The following is a 22,533-nucleotide window of genomic DNA, read 5'->3' as shown; positions in this document are numbered from 1 at the left end:
AACACAATGTAAGAATCAGTAGTGACAGTGGTTAAGATCTTAACATGGGAATGGTTGATTTCATGTAATGAGTGGCTGATGATGACACAAAGAATGGTTGACAATCGACAAGAAAAATATGTTTTGAAATTCATAATATTTCATGATAAAAAAGCATTCCTTTAAGAAATTGCGGTGACTCCGAGGGTCAATGACGTCAATATAAGATCGTCACTGTTAGAAAGAAAACCATATCATAAGGATTTATTAAAAGAAGCTATAATCACTTTATATGTATTAACATAAGTTTTCTATTTAGTTATTTGCATAGGAAGTTTACAAGCTGACATTTACAATGCTAAATTATTGTGTATCTTATTTGTATAATGTTAGAAATGACAATTATGTGCAACACACATGACAAATCTAATTTGTGTAAAAGAGTGAAATACAAGAATATAACAATCAATAATAAAATATGAAACTTTCCAATATTACGTAAAAACTACACCACATTATTTTAATACAATATTGTCTTACTTCTTTCATTAGATATAGTATAATTCTTCCATTTATTCGGATTTGCCGTGTACCTTCTTCAAAGGTAGGTTAAGAAACATAAGGCTAAGTTTAGTAGTAAAGTATTAATAAAAATTACTTAAAAGTATTTTCGACAATTTTTAACAAATAAGTATGCAAATGAGGTACGATTCTTTGAGAAATAATAGTGGAGCTGTTGTGAAGCAGTGATGGTACTTGGGTGGTTAGATTATATACCATTTTGTTTGACTCAAATAGTTCAAGGAGTAACTCAGTTTATTCAGTACAAAAATAATGTAGTGTTAAAAAAATCCACTATAATATGATGTGACAAAAAAACATGTTAAAATGTGGCTGCATATCAGATGTTTCTGTGTGTGCACCATTCATAGGACGACACACGTGCAACAATTTCACATCAGATCACGTGGAGCATATCTGATGTAATAGTGTTATTGCCTCGTTAATTCTTACTTTCAGATGGTTCTCATGATCGATTTTAACATGGTACGCAATGTTCTTGAAAACATCTCACAAGAAATGTATTGATATGAAAACGCACTTCAACTTGATTTTAGTGGGTTCTGGTAGCACTTCATTTTTCGCACTGAAGAAGCTATTTGAATTATCAAACAAAACAGGGTATCATTCAAGTATCCTAATACCACTACTCCTGCACAACAGCCCTGCTAATCTTCACCGTTCTTTCCATTTTAATAATTTTCACTGAAAATATTATCTTTCCTAAAATCAAACCAAAACCTTTCTCAGCTTTTCCATACAGCACTTAACGTCTATTAACCCCTTTGGGATCCTGGCATTTTGGGCTATTTTTTAGACTTTCAGTCAAGCAGCTACTGCATCGTCACTATTTATCCTAGGATCATGGTCCATACCTCGTTCTCTTCAGAATAGAGCTGGCTTTCAAATAGTATCACTTGCATGCACATACCATATACCAGAAGCGGGAAAAAATGTCAAAGTGAAAATTTCGGAGGGAAAAAATTTTTCTCGAACTTTGGCCCCCCTGGACCCCCTGTGTGATCGTAGCCATCTAAAAAAATCTGATAAATAGTACTTGGTATACTGAATGTGTGTGCCAAATTTCAAGTTTCTATCTTGAATAGTAAGGGCGAGAGAATTTGTACCAAAAATTCCCACAATGCCCCAAATTACCATAAAACACTATGATCTGAGGGAAAAAAATTCCTGAGACATCCCTAATTACCCTAGGACTATAATTCGCCAATCATTCTCTTCAGAATAGAACTGTCTTTCAGGCGGTACCATTCACATGTCTCCATCATGTATCTAAGGCGGGAAATTCCTGAAAAAAGGGATTTTTGGGGGCAAAATTTCCCTTTTTTCAACTTTTGCCCCTCTGGATCCCCCTGTTTTTACGCAGAAATCGAAAAAAAACTTCTGGTACATACTACTCGGTGGACTGAATGTTTGTGCAAAATTTCAATCTTCTACGTGAAAAAATAGGCCCGCCAGAAAAAATTTCCCTACCATGCCCCACTTTTACCCTATACAGAAGTATATTTGGATAAAAATTCACTGAGACGGCCCTAATTACCCTAGAATAATAATTTGACCGTCGTTCTCTTCAGAATGGAACTGCCTTTCAGACGCTATGACTCACGTGGTTCTATCATGTATGTGAGGCGGGAAAATGACGAAAAACGGGATTTCTGAGGTAAAAAATCCCCTTTTTAACCCTTTGCCCCTCTGGTTTCCCCCCTGTTTTAACACTGACATCGGAACAAAAAATCTGGTAAATACTACTCGGTGGACTGAATGTTTGTGCAAAATTTCATTCTTCTGCGCTCAAAAATAAGCCCGCCAAAAAATATATATACCGACAGTGTCCCATTTTTCCCTATATAGAAGTATATTTTTAAAAAAAATCCCTGAGACATCCCTAATTACCTTAGGATAATAATTCGACAGTCGTTCTCTTCAGAATGGAACTGCCTTTCAGATGGTATGACTCACGTGGTCTTATCATGTATGTAAGGCGGGAAAATTACGAAAAACGGGATTTTGGGGGTAAAAAAATCCCTTTTTTTACCCCTTTGCCCCTCTGGTTCCCCCCTATTTTAGCACTGACATCGGAACAAAAAATCTGGTAAATACTACTCGGTGGACTGAATGTTTGTGCAAAGTTTCAATCTACATAGAAAAATAAGCCCGCCAAAAAATATTGAACATAGGCTTAGAAAATGAGAAAATAAATTTTTGACTTATGACGTCATCACCTCCTATGTCTGGACGCAGGACGGTCTGAAACCATACTTAATGTTTTCTACAAGGCCTCTGGACTTGGAAAACAAAAAAACCCGGACGAAAAAGCTCAAATAGAAGAGAAATAACGCAATGTACCATGAAAAACGCGTATGGTACAAATTGTACCATAGGATCCCAAAAGGGTTAAACATCTCTGGATTCCCATATTTGGTCTAATTACGAATGGTACTTATACTCAAGTTCATTCATTCGCAAAGGGTTTCAAATTGGACATAACCATGTGAAAAGCGTTTGAATTATTGAACAATTAATATAAAGTTAAGAACATCAGCAGATAAGACAAAATTAATCTTGATTATAGGTTAACTTAGTCAAATGTAAGTACTAGATACATATACTTGTATACCGCATAAAAGTCGGGAAAGCTTGAACACTCGTTTAAATTTCGTTTGTGATAGCCTAGTCATCCTATATAATAATGTGATGGTATCGTAGTCTTCTCAACAGTTTTTTTTTTTTTTTTTTTTTTACTTTTCATATATTCAAGAAGAAAAGCAGACGAGGTTTGTAATCTATATATATGATAGTGAAGATTTTGTATGTCTTACTGGAGTTAATGGGAATATAATCCAGTGTTTATAAATTCAAGTAAACAAATGGGCTGCTAAATTTTTTGTAGTTGTTTAATATCCATGAAAGTTCTTAATATGTCTAAAAAGAGCGGCATGTGGATATTACATGTATGTAATTGAATTCAAGAGTAGTTAAAAGAAGTCACAAGCAAACATATAATGGACGTATCTTGGATCTAAAATGAACATCTATCATGCACATATCTTTCTAACAGGGTGTACAATGGATGTGTGTGTTGTATAGTTGGTTCGTTGATTGTAATTTAACGATATATCAAGAAGAGTTTTCCGAATATATGATTTGAAAAAGTCATTTTCAATGAAAGAAATAAAGTTAAGTTAAAATGTATACAGTACGATATGCAATCGATACATGTTAGCTTTAAAAGAAATCCTAAATAATTAGACCTAATACATAAATTATTTACAAAAAAGAAAAACTACTCTCAAACGTCATAATTTGAAATCTATAATAAAACGAAGTACAGAGTATAACACTAAATAATATTTTTGTATATTGTTTCATAGGTATCTTCAGCTGTAGTTTCTTGGCATTGCAGATATTCAGATACGAGATCATTCAGATTTGCCTCAGCTTCCGTGAATTCGAGTTCGTCCATACCTTCACTCGTGTACCAATGTAAAAATGCTTTCCTTTTGAACATTGGTACATACTGTTCTCCTATGCGTTTGAAAGATGACACAATAGATGTTGAGTTACCGATAAATGTTGCAGACATTCTGAGACCGCTTGGAGGGATGTCACATACAGCTGTCTTTACATTGTTGGGAATCCACTCGATAAAATTATCGCTGTTCTTGTTTTGCACGTTCAGTACTTGCTCATCTACAACTCTCATCGATAATTTACCTCTGAACACAGTCGCAACAGTTAGATATAATCCGCTTAATGGATCACAAGCTGTCATCAAATTTTTGGAGTCAAACAATTGTTGTATGAGTTCAGGAACTGTAATTGCACGGTACGGAATACCTGCCCTTGATGTGAGTGGAGCAAACCCAGGTATTAAGAAATGAAGTCGCGGGAATGGAATCATATTCACTGCAAGTTTACGCAGATCTGCATTTAATTGACCCGGAAACCTAAGACAAGTAGTTACTCCAGACATTGTAAGAGATACAAGGTGATTCAAGTCTGCATAGGTTGGTTGATTAATTTTAAGTGTTCTCAAGCAAATATCGTACAAAGCTTCATTATCGATACAATATGTCATATCAGTATTTTCAATCAACTGATGCATTGCAAGCATTGTATTGTATGGTTCAACCACAATCTCGGAAACTTTAGGAGATGGTATGACTGCAAATGAATTTATCATTCTATCTGAATATTCTTCTCGAATTTGTGATAGAAGCAAAGTTCCCAAACCAGACCCAGTTCCACCTCCTAACGAATGAACTAATTGAAATCCTTGAAGATAATCACAAGATTCAGCTTCTCTTCTTACAGTATCAAACACAGAATCGAATACCTCAGCACCTTCTGTATAATAGCCCTTAGCCCAATTATTAGAAGCACCACCACTACCAGAGATAAAGTTGTCAGGTCTAAAAAGTTGACCAAAAGGTCCTGATCGCACAGAATCTAAAGTACCAGGTTCAAGATCTGTCAGTATTGCACGTGGCACAAAATTACCATTACAGCCCTCATTGTAATAAACATTAATTCTTTCCAATTGTAAACTTGTTTCACCATAGAAATGTCCTTCAGGATCAACCCCATGTTCGTCTGATATCACTTCCCAGAACTGAAAAATAATAAATACACAAAAATGAAATATGTATCAAATGTAGACCTTCATAAGCATCTCCAAATGACGTAGTAACTATTATGACTTATTATGAAAATGATCAATAATTACGTACAAGGTAAAATCACGATTTTTTTACATGTCGGTATCAGTGGCGGCGATTGGACGTTAAAAATGGGGGGCAGAACATGCTGTGAATATTTGTATATCAATGTTAGTTTCCCTAGTTGATTCTAATACTTTGTTCGACGAAAGGTTGTATAACTAATAGGATAGCATCTTTTTCAGTTAAAATACCGTATGTCGTATTTCATATTTTATTAAGTAAATTGACAAGACAACGGAAGTAGGTACTAGCCCTTTGTACTCTTAAACAACGAAGGTGAAGGAAGAAGTTTGATTTCTTGTTCATGAACATCTTAAAATTCTGTCTGAAAGATTGTGTGATCAGATTATTTAATAACGAATTTGCAAAACAAATAAATAGAAAGGACAATATTAATAACAGTAATGAATAATGAAGCTTGTTTTGTAAAAGTTATATTGAAACTGGGGATTAATGAACAACTTACATTGTTAATTCCACACGTGCTATTGAATGTATGTTATTACTATTAGAAAGACAGTAAATACTAGAAGCATATGCTACGACATTTAAAGAAATACTTTTGCAGCTTCCCGAAACATGTTCGTTGCCATTAGGTGCAGTTTTCACCTTCTTGGAACACATCAAAACACAATAATACTTAGAATCACTCCATACTCCAGTTATGCACAATAATCCTAAAACCTAGAATTATGTTGAATTCACTAAATTTAATTATATATACACTCGTACAACCCTAAACACACCACTTCACTCGTATATTACACTGCAAACCAATGGAAAAGGTAGAAGTTGTTTCTTATTACTCTCTTTTTAATCACTATTCCTTACTATTAGAAAGAAGAAAAGACATTTTAGGAATTGTCAGTTTTTGTGCAAATAAAGAATAACTTGTGAAAGACTTTTTTTTTCGAAATATTATTTCAGTTAGTTTCAAAGCGACTGACTAACATATCGAGCCTTTGTAAGAAGAAATGAAAGTACACTGGAATAGTTCGATTAAATTTTGGGTCATTTTCCGTGGCAATTAAAACGCAATTCCTGTAGCTTTCTTAACTCCACGGGAAGACAACCAATACGTACTCAAACAACGGCGAATATTATATAACATCATTTTTTCTATGAATTAGTAATATTTGGTCTAGGAATTAATTCGTGCGGTTTTACAAAAGATGGCGTAACTAGCTTATTGTCCCATAGTTTCGTTGATCCAAACATGCGTTGAAAACTACTGTCATTGAGCATCTTGTTTAGTATATGTCAGTTGCTTGAAGCGGAAACAACAACATTTTTTCTTCAACTGAAAATGGCGCATTTTGTGCCTGATAAAGTGTTTTTGCGGGGAGTTATTCTTCATTGCTTTAACATGAAGAAAAGTGCTACCGCAAGTCATAATATTTTAGTGGAAGTGTTTGGTGACCATGCTCTAGCTGAGCGAACGTGTCAGAAGTGGTTTGCACGGTTTAAAGGTGGTGATTTCAGCTTGGAAGACCAAAAGCAATTTGGACAGCCAAAAGAATTTGAAGATGAAGAATTGAGAGCATTGCTTGATCAGGATTCGTGTCAAACGCAGGACGAACTTGCAGAAGCATTTGGAGTTGAGCAAACAACAGTTTCCAAACGTCTCAAAGCCATAGGAATGATTCAAAAGATGTCTTATTGGGTTTCACATGAATTGAAAAGAAAGACGTTGAAAGAAGAAAAACCGTTTGCGAATTGCTGCTTCAAAGACAGAAAAGGAAGGGATTTTTGCATCGAATTGTAACTGGTGATGAGAAGTGGATTCATTACGAGAATCCTAAACGAAAAAAGGCCTGGGTGAAGCAAGGTGAACCAGGTCCTTCACAACCGAAACGAGATATTCATTGTGCAAAGGTTATGCTGTATATATGGTGGGATTTGAAACGTGTGGTGTACTATGAACTTCTGAAACTTGGTGAAACTATTAATGGACACCGCTATCGACAACAATTAATGCGTTTGAAGCAAGCTCTGGCCTGAAAACGACCAGAATGGAATAACAGGCATAATAAACTTATTTATCAAGATGATAACGCTCGACCACATGTCGCAAAACCGGTCAAAACCTATTTGGAAAATGTCGGATGGAAAGTGTTACTCCACCCGCGATATTCACCAGACACTGCTCCGTCTGACTACTACTTGATCGATTGCGTGAATAACGATTTGATTGGACAGCGGTTCACTTCTTCAGAAAATATCGAAAAATGGATCTTTGATTAGATTGCGTCAAAAGATGAGGAATTCTTTCGACACGGAATCCGTAAATTGCCTGAAAGATGGGAGAAAGTAGTGGCTAGCGATGGACAATATTTTTGTTAACGTATTCATTTACTTTGTTTTTGAAATAAAGCTTCAATTTTTATTAAAAACCGCACGAATTAATTCCTAGACCAAATACATAGCTACAATAACTTTACATTTCCAAATGAAATTATATACATTAATTGGTCACTTCAAAAAAGTGAGGGGGCAACTGCCCCCCTTTGCCCCCCTAATCACCGCCCATGGTCGGTATTAAACTTTATTTTTTTCTGTTTCATCAGCTTTTCACATTTTGAAGAAAATACTTTTCGACAACAGCGAGATTACTAAAGAAAGCCACACAAAAGTATGATTTAAAAATGTTAAATACAAATCAAATGTATTTGAAAAATACTGTACATATATATTAGTTAAATCGTTGACATCTTTTATTACTATATGGAGCTCATTATAAGTTTGGTGCAAGTAAATTATTAGCACGCATTCAAGACGATGACGGGAACGCATTTTCTTCCTACCCTAAAATCAAAAACGCATTTTATACCTACCACAATTGTAATACCCTATTTGGAGAGTGCGGTAAAGCAAATGCCGAACAACAAATCCTCAACAACCTTTCTCCAGTGTTAGACTATGATTCCTCTTGAACAATGGACATCCTAATTACGAAAGAAGAAATAGAATCTGCTGTGATGCACGAACCTTGTAACAAATCTCGTAGTATTGATGGATTTCCAGCAGAATAGTACCAACGCTTCTTCACTTTGGTAGGAGAAACTTTAACAGCCTTAGTCAAAGAATATTTCAGTGATGCGCCTGTGCAAAATTATAAATTTCCAGATGTGACAGTACTTCCGAAAATTAGTTTCGCAACTTTGGTCACTGATTATAGACCTATCACGTTAATGAATTTTGATTATAAAATTCTGGCTCTCTGCTTGATGCATTTTTGGTATTCTTGGCTGGACCGCACTAATTTGCATGTGTACGAGATAGGAAAATCTGCCACCTTCTGCAAACGAGTCGAGATTTAATTGCTAATTGCCAAGATTTAGCAAACAATCCTGCGGCTTTATCTGTCTTGATTTTCATCAGATGTTTCAAAACAACACCGACAACGTTTGGGAGGTGATTCCTGACATCAAGATAAGATGAAAAGCATAGACCAACCTGGGTATACAAATGCTTCCTCCGAAATTAAGGCCCATAGCTCCGAAATTAACCTACCGTAGTCGGGTTAAGACTTCACTTAGGAACTAATATGTGGGCTATCCAAAAATACATGTTCCAACAACTTTTGGAAAAGGAGTTTGGCTACGGTCTTATAATTTGAAGTACTCACAAACCACCTCTGTAAAAATTGTCACGGAAGTACCGCAAGTTTCTGAAACATGGATATTTGGATAGGGCACATACTAGTTGACCCGACTACTTTAAGTCCCATAGTTTCGGAGCTATGGACGTTTAAAATTCATTGTTCATGTTTTCGACAATCTATAACTCCGAAAGGAAGCATTTGTGCACCCAGGTTGGTCTATACTTTTCGTATTATCTTGGTGTCAGGAATCACCTCCCGAAATTTGTCGGTGTTGTTTTGAAATACCCTGTATATGAACACTTCTGCAAATATTCTGCATATGGGAGAAATTCATACGATAGATCCGTGTATTATACAGACGAAACACAAATAAAGCTCAAAATAAATGGTTTTCTGAGTGATCTCATAAAAATCAAACGAAGTGTACAAGGCTGTCCACTGAGCATGATCCATTTCAGTATCTCCCTTAGTTCTTTATTAAGTCACATTGCCGCAAATACTCAAGGGATACCTCTTCAGAGCCATAGATAAACAATTTGTAGCATTGTGGATTATGTAACTGGACCAAGAAGATTTTCATTCTGTAGAAACATGCCTTGAAGACTATGTGAATCTGTCCGGCACTCTGGGAAATCGTGCAAAAACTAAAATACTGTCACTTGTCTACAACAACACACAAATACGAATGGTCGATAAACTGAAAATTCTTGGGATAACTTTTACGCCTCTAATTGCTGATACCATACAATTAAATTATAAGAAGTTAGTTAATATTATACGAAGTGTCCTCCAACTTCAAAGATCTCGTCAGATAGGCTTACAATCCAGAGTGTATTCTAAATGTCTTTGCCTGTTCCAAAATATAGTACCTAGCACATATCCTTCCTATGCACTCTCATATTGCTAAAAGTTTCACTAGTGTTGGAAATAGGTTTGTTTGTCACGGTCAAGTCTTCTGAGTCAAGTATCCATATACTTGCCAAACAACCGGAAATGGCGACTTAAGGTTTGTATATATTGGCTGTAAAGCAACTACTGTATTCAAGTTTCGATCATCTCAAAATATTCAACACAATATGAATTGGGCCAGTCATAACATCTTAGCTGATTGTATTGAACGTACAGGTAAGAAATTGCCTCTATACATTAATGCTATCCCTCGCTGCTATTGGTATTTTTAGAGAAGTGGTTGCTCATTATATTTATATGACTGCGGAACAACAAGCCTCAGTATCTTCGGTGAAGAGTTTTTATCTATTACACTGTTCAACAAATTTTGATCGAAAGTATGTACCATTGAGATAATATATAGACCTATATTATCTCAATGGTATGTACATTCTTTGAAATTGCGATTTTTACATTCATTTAAGCATAATATGAAAGGAAATGATAATAGAAGAATTTTCTTAGCTCAGGTTGTGAAAAAAAACGCCCTTGTACAACAGTAGCTGTATATATACAAATGTATTAATATTTATAGAACATTTAAGCAAAATCCTTGTAAAAACCTACATTTCACTTTTTTTTTTTATCTATTTCACTGTGATGTGATAAGCTGGGGAGTTAAGAAGTACCCTAACCTATAGCTTTCTATACCCTTGTCCTTCCTTTTTCAAAATTGCGCAAATACCAGTTTCACAGCGATACAGAAAATAAAGTAACCGTTGTCAAGTTAAACATTAACAATTCCGTAATAAAAATCAGTATTAACATCAAAACATGAAAAAATATGTACAAATACCTTTTTGTGCAAGAACTACACTGCAATGTAGACAAGTTTCAAGTGATCCCTTGTACAGGATTATGTTTATTTTATTTTGAGCGTCTTCGCTTGGCTTGCCTTTTGTAGGTTACATCTGGAGCATCCCTTGCAATAGTCCAACAGTAGTCGGCCAATATGTTAGAACTCCACTTTCCCTTATATCTCTTCTCCATGGCTGCAATATCTCAATGGAAACGCTCACCATGTTCGTCACTTACTGCTCCACAATCTTCGGGAAAGAAGTCTAGATGTGAATGAAGAAAGTGGAGTTTCAGAGACATATTGCAACCAAGATTTTCGTAGCACAATAACAACTTTGCTACCAGTTGTTTGTAATTTGTTGCTCGGTGTCTTCCCAAGAACTGTGAACAAACACTCTTTAAGCTTTCCCACGCAGCTTTCTCCTCACCTTGGAGAATTTCGTCGAACTTGTGATCTTTGAATAGTTGCCTAATCTGTGGCCCTATGAAAACACCCTCTTTAACTTTGGCATCACTTAATCGAGGGAATTGTCCTCTTAGGTACTTACAGGTACTTGTCCTCTTGGTTCATGTTCTTAACAAAACTTTTCATAAGACCTAATTTAATATGTAGAGGGGGAAGCAAAATTCGGTTACGATCTACCAGTGGTTCATGCTGCACATTTTTCACTCCCGGCTGAAGAGTTTCTCTGGTACTCCAATCACTTTTGCGGTAATGAGATCCACGATTTCTACTGTCCCATTCACATATAAAGCAACAATACTTTGTATACCCTAACTGCATACCTAGCAACAGTGCTATTACTTTAAGGTCACCACAAATGAGCCACTGAAAATCATAATATTTAATGGCTTGAAGTAAACGTTTCAAGTTTTCATAAGATTCCTTCATATGAACTGCGTAACCTACAGGAATTGAAGGAAGTTCATTTCCAATATGTAAAAGCACTGCCTTTAAACTCACCTTGGACGAATCTATAAAGATCCTCCACTCCGTAGGTTCGTAATTAATTTTAAGTGCCCTCATGAGACCATTTACATCTGTACATGCCACAAGTGTGTCTTCCATACTAAAAAATGAAGTGAACATCTCCCTATTCCGATTCACTAAAATATTTACTTTTTCCTGCAATAAATTCCATTGCTTTAAGCGTGACGCTAAAATTTCGGCTTTGCTTTTCGAGAGGTTCAAGTCTCTGATTAGATCACTTAGTTCCTCTTGAGTAAGTCTATGTGGTTCACATGGAGGTTCTACAACAAACGTAGGGTCCTTCGAAGTACTTGATTCAGGAGCTTCAACTTCTTGATCATCATCAGAAAAAAAATCGTATTCTTTAGGTGGGTCAGGAACAGGTAGTCTTTCTCCATGTGGAACAGGGCGCATTGCAGAAGGAATGTTAGGATAGATCAAGGCCCGCTTCTTTTTCGTGGAAATTCCCTTCTTGACGGAAGGAACCATACAAAAATAACAGTCTCTGATGTGGTCGCTTGGCTCCCTCTAAATCATGGGCACTGCAAAAGGCATTGAGCGCCCCTTCCCATTAATTCAATTTCTTAGATTGCTGGCACAAGTGTTACACACAATGTGGGGTGCCCAAGATTTATCTTGGTCTCCAATTTTACAACCAAAGTAATATTGATAGGCTTTTCTTATTAGTGGTGTTATAGTCTGCTTTTGTGAGAAACATGTCACTTCCCCACACACGTAGCAGAAGCTATCCGCACTGTTTACACAATTTCGCAGCATTTTTGTTTATTGAAATCCTCAAAATGCCACTTGAAATAGTTCCGACAACTATTTAAAAATATACATTCGAAATACCAGTATTTTTGCGTACTTGTAGTTGTATTTTTATGTCCTGCACTACACAAACGTCACACCCAAAACGCTGATAACTGCACTAAACCTGTCTTTTCTAACAATAGCAGAACACTACTGAGATAAGGAACACAATGAAACCAAGCGTTCATATAATTTCTCCAGTGTTACCGGATCAGTGTAACATTTTACCCCAAACGAAGCGAATATATTTATTTTTAAAGCGCTATTATTAGACATGCCTGTAAAACGAAAAGTAGAGCTAATATTCGAAAATAACTTTCAAATTCGTGATCAGCACCACAAAATCAATAAGAATTAGCTGATTTTGTTCAATTTACATTTTCGTTGTTGAACATATTCGTCAACCAATTAAACCTTAAGCCTCCTTGTATGGAATTGAAACATCCCAACAAAAAATCTGTGGGTGCATGCAAGAACCTGATATGTGACATTTTTGTGAAAAGTGAGTTATCACCATTCATGAAGGCTCCAGACGTCATTCAACTTCCTGTAAAAAATTCAGAGTTGTGGGAAGTTTACAAGTCCACCAAAAGCTGGTGCGAACATAATGTCAGAAATTGGAATTAACGCTTGTAGCGTGCAAGAACCTGATATGTTCTCGCCTCATTCTACTCTTTCCACTCTTGATGCAAATGACATTGTAGTGAACATTTAATGATGTACAACACAATTTTTTTCCGTTCCCTGGTCGTACTTTCCTATATTGTGACAGGAAGTTTCGTAATTATTTCAAAGAAGGAAAGGTCTACAACAGCAATATACACTCCACATCAGAGTGTCGACATTATTAGAACACCAAAAAGAGCAAAACTTTTCCAAGTAACAGAAATGGTGAGAAATGTGCTCTTTTCCCTTTCTCCTGTTATTTCATCATTAGTCTTCTGCAAAGAATGTGTTCAAGGTGAATCAGTTACAGAAAGCTTCCAAAATTAGAAGTACTAAGGAGTAATCTAGTATTGTCCATATCGCTTACTCTGCGATATAAATAAGTGGCAAACGATCAACATTGCCGTGCGTGGCCAGCACCCACATCTCTAGGAATTGCTTGCTCTGTTCTTCGGATGAAGAAACTTGTCTACTTCGAAACTAAAGGATTTGCGAAAGCTTCTTACTTATATTTCACCAGAATTGCGAAACTACTACGAATGTAAAATCAGCACAACCAAATCATCTTCACACGGCTTAAAAGGAAGCGGAACACCATTAAAGTAAGTCACATGTTTCCATATTACATAAGAGAGATAAATCAACAAATACTTTTAGTTGAGGATGATCTTTCGAATGAGCTGGTGGAAAGAAGCAATGTTGCAATTCGTTACATTAGGAAAATACACAATTGTTTGGTATAAGTTTAGCGATGGCAACAGCCCGTCCTATAGATATTACTCGTGCCGTTTATGGTTATTTATGAGCAGTTAGGATAAATGTTCTACTTGAGTGCAAAGGAAGCCGGTTCAGAACGATTTGAACGTGGCAGGTATATTCAGAGTGTTACTCCAGCGCCAAAGAAATTACAGCTTTCTGCAGGTCAACATACGGAAAGAGCAGGCCGGTAGGCAGCCCAAAAATTTAGGGGTGCCCGGCTGAGATAAGGGGGGGGGGCAGATCCAATCCTATTATAGTTCATCACCATATTATGGTTCATTTGCAAGCCTACCGTGAAAATTTTTGGGGGCAGCAAAAATTTAGGGGCCCTGCCCCCTAGACCCTCCTGGATACGGGCCTGCGAAAGAGATCCAGACGTAGAAAGCGAAATAGAAACGCTAGCAGAGGAAGAAACTGGTGACAATCGAGACTAGTGTCACCATCATGTAACATAGGTTCATGCACGCTAAGAACTGTCTGTCGAAAATGCAATTTTTCTTTCCAACAATTGTGTACGTAATATTTCCGCATATAACCAAACAGCGATTTCTGGAAATTATGTTATGATTATTTACTAAATACTGAAACCAAAATGTAATGATCAAAGCAGTAAATGTAGGTATTATATCCCGAAAATTTTGCAGCTATTTATTTGAAAATGCTTTAATTGTAACATATCAGGTTCTTGCATGCACCCACAGAATTGGTCTCAGACTTGGGAAAATGTTTTTGCAGATCAATTCCACGATATGTTCATTTGATTTGGTATATGGTTGCCAACGAACTTCTTCCCACGAATGTCAAAGAGCACTGTCTCAAATTCAGTGACACTACTTGTAGTGACACATGTGGTAATGAAGAAGATCTTGTTCATCGATTAACTCAATGTGGGTTTGCAGCGGCAATATGGTCCCAAATTCAAACTGCTATCAGTAAAATCTGTCACATAGTTCCTATATTTACCACAGTTTGAATCTTTCTTCTACTGGACTTGAAATTCTACCCAACAACCAAACAGCAAATACGATTGAATGTAAATGGTTAACAGTAAATACGATTGAATGTAAATGCTACATTCCTCAAAACCACTCTACAGAATAAACTATCAAGAATTCAATAGAGGCACCTTTACTTCCTTCAGCTAGGAAGAAAAAGTTATTTGCAAACTACCTGGACATTGCACTTTCTGAATGTATATAAATTTCAAAGCTAAAGGGAAAAACTTTAATCCCTTCCGTCAACGACGCTCTCAGCATTCTTTCCGCACTACTATCGACTTCTGTGATCGATTTCTGATTCCTCTCCTGTATAAATTCTTGCATATATTTTTTTCTTTCACTTAATATCACATTAATCCTGTAATTCATGTAATAATAATATTCATATACTGCTGCTATATTAATATTGTATTTCATATGCAAATTACTATGTAATAATAAAACAAGTCTTTAAAAAAGTGGGCTAAGGCACGTATATACTGCTGTAAGATTGGAATATTTGGAATTAATGAAGTTTTTGAAGGAAATGAGAAATCCAATTATTCGACTTTTATATGAGATATGTTGGTGGGAAATATACTTAAGTTCACAAGGTATTTGAAAGCTATATATCATTGGAAGGTAAGTGCCAGACAGTACGAAACTGTGCAACATGCACGCCATGCAATGAACCCCGGAATTTGGTGAAGTGGAAGGACAGAGTACGGCTCAGCATGTTGAAAATAAGCCATGTCGGGTGATTTAATATCGAAGATTCAGCATGAAGTGTTTTTTTGGGAGCCTGTTGAAACTCTTCGTATTTAGGTAATAATGAAACTCAGGTGTTAGCGATCATAAGTTGGTGACTTTGTGGTTAGCGTGTTGGGTTTTAATTTAGGTTCAAATGTCGGTAAACTGGTACCAGTTTTTGTGGTAAGTTCTAAATTGACAAATTTTTATTTAATAAAATGTGGAGTGTTTATTGCTATATCACCAAAGTATTATCGAGTTTATTTGTCTCTAGTTCCGTTTGGTTGAACATTATTTAAACCTTAGTTGAACTGCTTATGATTATTTTTTAAACTGTTATTTAATTTTATTCCCATCTTTTTTTATTGTGGGTGCCAAGCCCGCAACCAGCCACAGAGGTTTGGGGAGGCATGAATATCTTAGGGTGGCCAAGTCATTAAAAATTCTCTTACAAGTAGCTAAATTGTGTTTTTTGCATTATTAATAGCGTTTTGTGTTAAGGTCTGAAGGGGCTACGAAAAGTTTAGTGGGGGCCAGAACCTCCTAGCCCCCTGTGGTTGCGGGCCTGGTGTGTACTTGTTCGAGTTTTTTGTATGGGTTACGCTATCTACATTAAGCTTGATTATTATGCTATCTACATTAAGTCAATTATGCTTGAGGAAGGTTTTGGTATCATTCTAACGATAACACTTGTAGATCCGGAAATAAATTAGAACGAGACAACGAATTCTTCTCAGACAAAAAAGTGATCATAAAACTAATGCTAATCTAACCATAACCAGCGACACGCTGAATCTGCTCTAAAGCATTCCCTAGTCCAAGCCCTTGCAAGAGTCCCCATCATAATAGCAATCATCCTTGTCTACATAAACATTCAGGATGCCTATCACCTAATTTCCGGCTCGGTTCTTGTAATTTATTTATGTTTTGTTTCTTTCTTGAGAGGTCATTAATTCCTACTTTATTTACAAGGATAAATGAATTATTACTAATATCATAAACCCAGATGAATAAAAAGGGTATTATAAATTTCTTCGCTTGTCATAATAATAAGAATAATCACTCAGACTCTAGGTAAAATTAAAGAATAACTCGTCCTATGTTCACTAGATAGAAACCCATTTTCCAGTTCAATTTTTGACGCGTAGTATATTCCTTAAAATAGTCTGGTTGTCATTTGAATGACTAAGCAAAGAACTAAAAGGGAGCCGAAGTGCTTAGAGTAGGTTAAGTTAGATACTTTTACTTAAAAATGAATTTTCAAGCTTTACCTGATAATGTGTGTGTCTTCTTGTTCTTTTTCTAAATAAAACACATATTTTAAGAGAAAGAGATTAACGTTAAAAATATTTGAAAAATTGGATCATGAGTAATGGTTATCATATATTCATATTGAAGATCTTTTAAAAAGTCCTTTTCCAGAAGACCACTCATTCTAGCTTTAGACCGAATCCTGACCAAAGCATATAATGTTTAATAAATGATATCGTTACAGTTTCCTCAAAGTATCTTTGCCTCCATCAGAAGCATTACTACAGCTTATTATCTCAGAAAATAAGAGGTAATATCTAAGAACCAATCACATGAGTCTCATTTTTAACAATTTTTAGTTGATTACATATTTGCAACTTTTAATGATGCAACTTCCACTTGAAATCTTCATTTAATTGGCACGCCTGTGTTATTATAATGAACAACTTTCACTTTTGAAAACCTTAAACTTTTAATTGGCTATCTGCTATAAAATACACCTGTGTTAAATTTTCTGACTTCTATGCTTTATCCAATACCCTCCATCATTATGTACATTTAGTCCACTATTTCAGTTCATAAGCTTCTCGCTCTCTTTTTTCATTTCCATTCCGCTTCTTCCCATTTTCTTACAATGCTCCTTCTCTCTCTTTCCAGATCCTCTATATCTTCTCAATCTATTACATGTCCTATCCCCTTCACATGTTTATATATTACGTTACTATTCCTCTTCAATCTCACGTCGTCCCTTATGCTGTTTAATCCTTTCCTCCAATCTCTTTCCTGTTTCTGCTATACAACTCATAGTACATTCTTTGCACTTAATTCTTTATACTACTCCTTCATCGCTTAGTTTAATCTCCGTTTCCTTTCCTTTTTCCTTTTCAATAAATCTAACATTCTTCTATTCCCTTTTCTGTATGCTCTGGCTCCTCCTTTTCTCAATAAGTTCTTCAGTACCTTCGTTTTTCTCCTATGCTCCCTATTCCAAACTATCTTTTCTTTTCTTCTTCTGTATCTTCTTTTCCTATCTTCTCCCTTCTGACCTCTTTTCTCTTGCTCTCCTTTTTCAATTAAACTAAGTGATTAAAAAGTTGTATATAGAATTAAATGCAAAGAATGTAATATGAATTATATAGGAGAAACAGGAAGAGGTTGCAGGAAAGGGTTAAACATAAGGATGACGTCAGATTGAAGAAGGATAGTAATTCAATATATAAACATGTGAAGGAGACAAGGACATATAATAGACTGGGAAGATGTACAGGTGCTGGAAAGAGAAAGAAGGAGCATTATAAGAAAATGGAAAGAAGTGGAATGGATACCAAAGGAAGAGAGCGAGGAGCCTATGAACTGGAATAGTGGACTAAATATATATAATGTATGGAGAAGGATATTGGATAAAGCATTGAAGTAAGAAAAGGTAACACATTTGTATTTTATAGCAGATAGCCAATTAAAAGTTTGAGGTTTTCAAAAGTGAAAGTTGTTCATTATAATAACACAGGTATGCCAATTAATGTTAAGATTTCAAGTGAAACTTGCATCATTAAAAGTTGCAAATATGTAATCAACTAAAATTGTTAAAAACGAAAGGACGCATCTGATTGGTTCATAGATATTACATCCTCTCATTTTCTGGGATACATAAGCTATGGTCTTAGAAATTGTAATTTAAAATGTGTCTTATGGAGGCAAAGATACCCCCCCCCGAAACTGTAACGATATTATTCATTAAATAGTATATACTTTGGTTAGAATTCGTTTTCTACTTTATACAGAAAATCTTTGTATTTAGGTTTGAATCTGTCTCTTATTTCCGGATTTGAGGTCAATGGCTTTTATTATCCGGTTGCTAGAATTGCTGCTCTGCTCGGCCCTCTTCTTCCAAAATATTCTACCATTAATTCGATTTTGCATGTAAATGTGATTGCAAGCTGAAACGCAGCCAGTAGGAAACTGCATGACATGGGCGCTATGTGTGAACTCTGGAATGTAGGGGAAAACAGGAAACACTGGAAGATTCGGTTACTTCATTTCATGTTTGCGAATTCAGACTGTACAAACGTGTTTCTGAGACGTGACTGAGCGAAAAGGAAATTTGAAAATTTAGCTAATTTGTTCTAATAGCGTGCATTTATTCTTACGTTTGTAGGGTAAGTTTAATGTTAGTTCTATAAATATTTGAGTTTCTTGTCTCAAATTTGTACCATTACTGAGTTTGATCGCAGTGTTATTTCCTGTTTACAGCAAGGTGAAGTAAATTTAGTTGAGATTGGTGCACTGGTATCCTAAAGGTATCCTGAATTGTTAGCTAGCCCATATATTTGTATTAACTGTAATAATGTTTGAATTGGTATTTATCTACCCGACAATACCAATAACATATATTAGATGTTTTCTGTATTGGAAGTTTTTCCCTAGGAATATTGGATGTATTGGAATTTCTCTTCTTTAGGCTACTTAAACTCGAATGAAGATGGAAATGATAAAATTACTCGACAGCTCCGAGTTGAAGGACAAATTGTTAAAATTTTAGGGAACGGATTGGGCTTATTTCGGTACTGTTGTATTTGTTGTTCGGTAATAAAGAATATCATCTAAAAGTATGAATTCAGACGGTTTAATACATAATGGAAAGGTGGGAGTATAACGATATTGTATATCTGATATGTTGTATATATGACACCTGTGAATTACTTCCATTTCTAATTGTAGCTATTTTGCGCGCACAATTTGTTGATAAGAAGAAAAAGAAAAATGTAGAATATATGTTGATTTTATATAAATAATCATGTAATGTCAGTTGTTGAAAAGAAGATAGGTATTTGTCTGTTGCTGCTATGGCAACAGAATAATTCATTCATGAAATAAGAATAAAAGTCAGTTGTGTCAAACATTTAATGTGCTTGATTTTCAGATATTTAATAAATATTGCAATTACAGGTAACAATTAATGTGTTTAATCGTGTTTTCCAATTTAGTGATTCGAACTGTGGGTAATAAATGTAACAAGTTAAAATATAAATATAACGTTACATTATAAATGGTAGATGGCGTTATCTCACCGAGGACACACCTTGAGAGTTGCGTGAAGAAAAGCAATCTCGAAAAGACGTCAAAATGGAGTACACTTTGTTGAGAAGTAAAAGAAAAATCTATCGCAATCTTAAAATGGATGTTGAAAGTAATAATGAAGAAGCTGATGGAACATCAGGTTTGGATACATCAACAAATGTAGCTGACCTTATAAAACAGTTAGGTCAATCTCTGTCACAGCAAATACAACAAATGGTCACTAAATTTGAACAAAAGTTTCAGCAAATGGATACTCAATTTCAGCAAATGGATACTAGGTTTCAGCAAATAGATATTAAATTTGAACAAATTACACAGGCTATGGCTCAGCGAATGGATAATAAATTAGAGCAAATAACACAGCAAATAAATACTAAATTAGAACGAACCGACGGAATGATGGAACAAATGTTGCACAGATTTACAACTGAGCAAAGTGCAGTGGATACTGTTGAAACGCAGGTTAGTGAACATAGTAACCAAATTAAAGCAATACAGGAAGAAATAGACATTATAAAGGAAAATATCATCACCATAAATATTAACCCTGATTCGATCATCAACAGGGACCATTTATCCAATGAACCCAGATTAGCAATAGATGAAAGTGATATACCGGAAAGTTCTTCGGGGAGGGATGAAAGCGCCTGCAGCATCGGGAAGGAAGAAAGGAGAGCCCGTTCATTACATCGCAGGAAAGCCAGATGCGTAAGATCTAATCATACGAAACCATCTCATAGCAACAATTATCATGCCAAATTCAGTGAAATCTTTAACGAAATTTAGTGGGTCGGAAGACATACCTCCCAGTGTATTTTTAGAAAAATTCGAAGAGGAATGTGACTTAATCGGTATAGACAAATCACAATTTCTCAAATTTTACCGCATGTTTTACTACCACCCTGCTCTGTTTGGTTCAAAGCAATCAGGAGGAGTTTACGCAATTATTTAGATTTTAAGAAGGCTTTGCTTTCCAATTTTGAGAATTATTTCATGTTGGCAAACCGAGACACCCTGGTGCGAAACAGACGATTTGATCCCGAAATTGATAAGAATCTAACTAATTTTGTGATTTCTGTATTCAAAGAGTTGAAATTAATTAATCCGTACCAACAAGAATCACGAATTATAGTATCGATCCGGATACTATTACCTTTTAGGTTGCAACAAATACTGATTTCTGCACAATGCATTAATTTCAATCATTTGATTATGATAGTGCAATATTTTGAAAATCACACCATGGTGCAAAGTAATAATAATCGAAGTCAAACTAATAATAACCGAAGTCAAGGTAATTATATTTCCGTCCGGAATATCAATGTACGTGAAGAATGTAATCCTAATGTAAGAAGTAATGATAGATCAAATTATACCGGTAATAGAGCTGAACCTAATTACAGAGGAAACAGGAATAGTAACTATACAGCGTTTAAAAATCAGGCAAAGAGTACACATAATTTTTCTCAAAATAGGTGTTTTGTAACAATTTTAGAGGTGGCAGAAGTTATCAAAATAGAAATCAAAGATCTGGAGGAATACCTAATATACAGAACGGTAATCAAGATTGTACTATTCAATGCAACTTAACCGAACACTTTGGCAATGTAACTTAAGCTAAAGTTGTCGCGTTCGTCAAGGCATATTTAATTAATTCTTATTTATTTTCATTTTGAATACAATTATGATTTCATTTATAATTCGTACTTTGTTTGAATTCTATACAGATAATAAAAATGATGGATACTTAATTTCAGCACGTTGTAGTATAAATACGAATATCGCTTACTAAAAGTTATGGTAAATATGCTTGAATAAAAAAAATGTTATATTGTATTCTAACCCACATAAACGTTGCTGATTCTTAATATAATAATTTCTTTATTTGTATTATTCTATTATATTAATCAAGTCTTGTTTTGTTTCATCTTGAGTATTGTGATTTCTTTGTAATACGCTTCACTTATCAATATTGTGCTTTCAAAATCTTTATAATCATCTTAATTATGCCCAAATGGAAGAAATACGTTATGTAACATTTGAATATACTTTGATTTGATTTGTCTATGAGCTCCGACGATATTGAACTAAATAATCTATTTTAGGACCTAAATAATTAGCAAAAAGATCGTATTTTGAAAATTAGCAAAAAAATAGTATCTAAGGAATTGGAACAGATTAGAATGAAACTATCTAGCAACACTGTACACAAGAATTGCATCAACATAATGCAATCACATATGACAGAACAAGTTTATGCAACGTCAGTAGAAATGTATTACGTTCGTCTATAATAGGTTTTTGATACCTTTGGTTTGTATATAAAATGGAAAACAATTGAAATTTAATTAATTTTTACTGTTTATAAAGATAAACGTACACACACACTGGTTGGTAATTTATACGTTTTCCCACAAACATCTATTTCAGATAACGGCATTGGACATTGTTTATATATTTATTTCGTACTTCTTGCACCAGGTTTTCTTTACAGTATAATTTTAATTCCAACTGAAGTACACTAAAGTTTGTGCCAATATCTACAGGTGAAAAATCGATGCCTATATTATACAAAAACTAGCCATCACCCCAAGTGTGAACCCAGAAACGATGACGACAATCTTTACAAACTCTACATAA

The 22,533-nt window shown here is 35.1% G+C and overlaps 1 protein-coding gene across 1 annotated transcript in view; it reads right to left on the bottom strand.

The window, feature by feature from the left end:
* Window positions 1-262: 262 nt before the first annotated feature.
* Window positions 263-22,533, bottom strand: part of LOC145685332 (tubulin beta-4B chain-like) — a 100,394-nt gene continuing 78,123 nt past the window's right edge. The window contains exon 3 of the mRNA XM_081757708.1: window positions 263-5,170. Within this exon, the coding sequence (XP_081613834.1) occupies window positions 3,899-5,170 (1,272 nt within the window). The 3' untranslated portion in view covers window positions 263-3,898. The remainder of the gene's footprint in view (window positions 5,171-22,533) is intronic.

The sequence above is a fragment of the Thermobia domestica genome, chromosome 5 (assembly GCF_964235325.1).
Source record: "Thermobia domestica chromosome 5, izTheDome1.hap1.1, whole genome shotgun sequence".
NCBI lineage: Eukaryota > Metazoa > Arthropoda > Insecta > Zygentoma > Lepismatidae > Thermobia > Thermobia domestica.
This window is presented reverse-complemented; position numbering and strand designations above follow the sequence as displayed.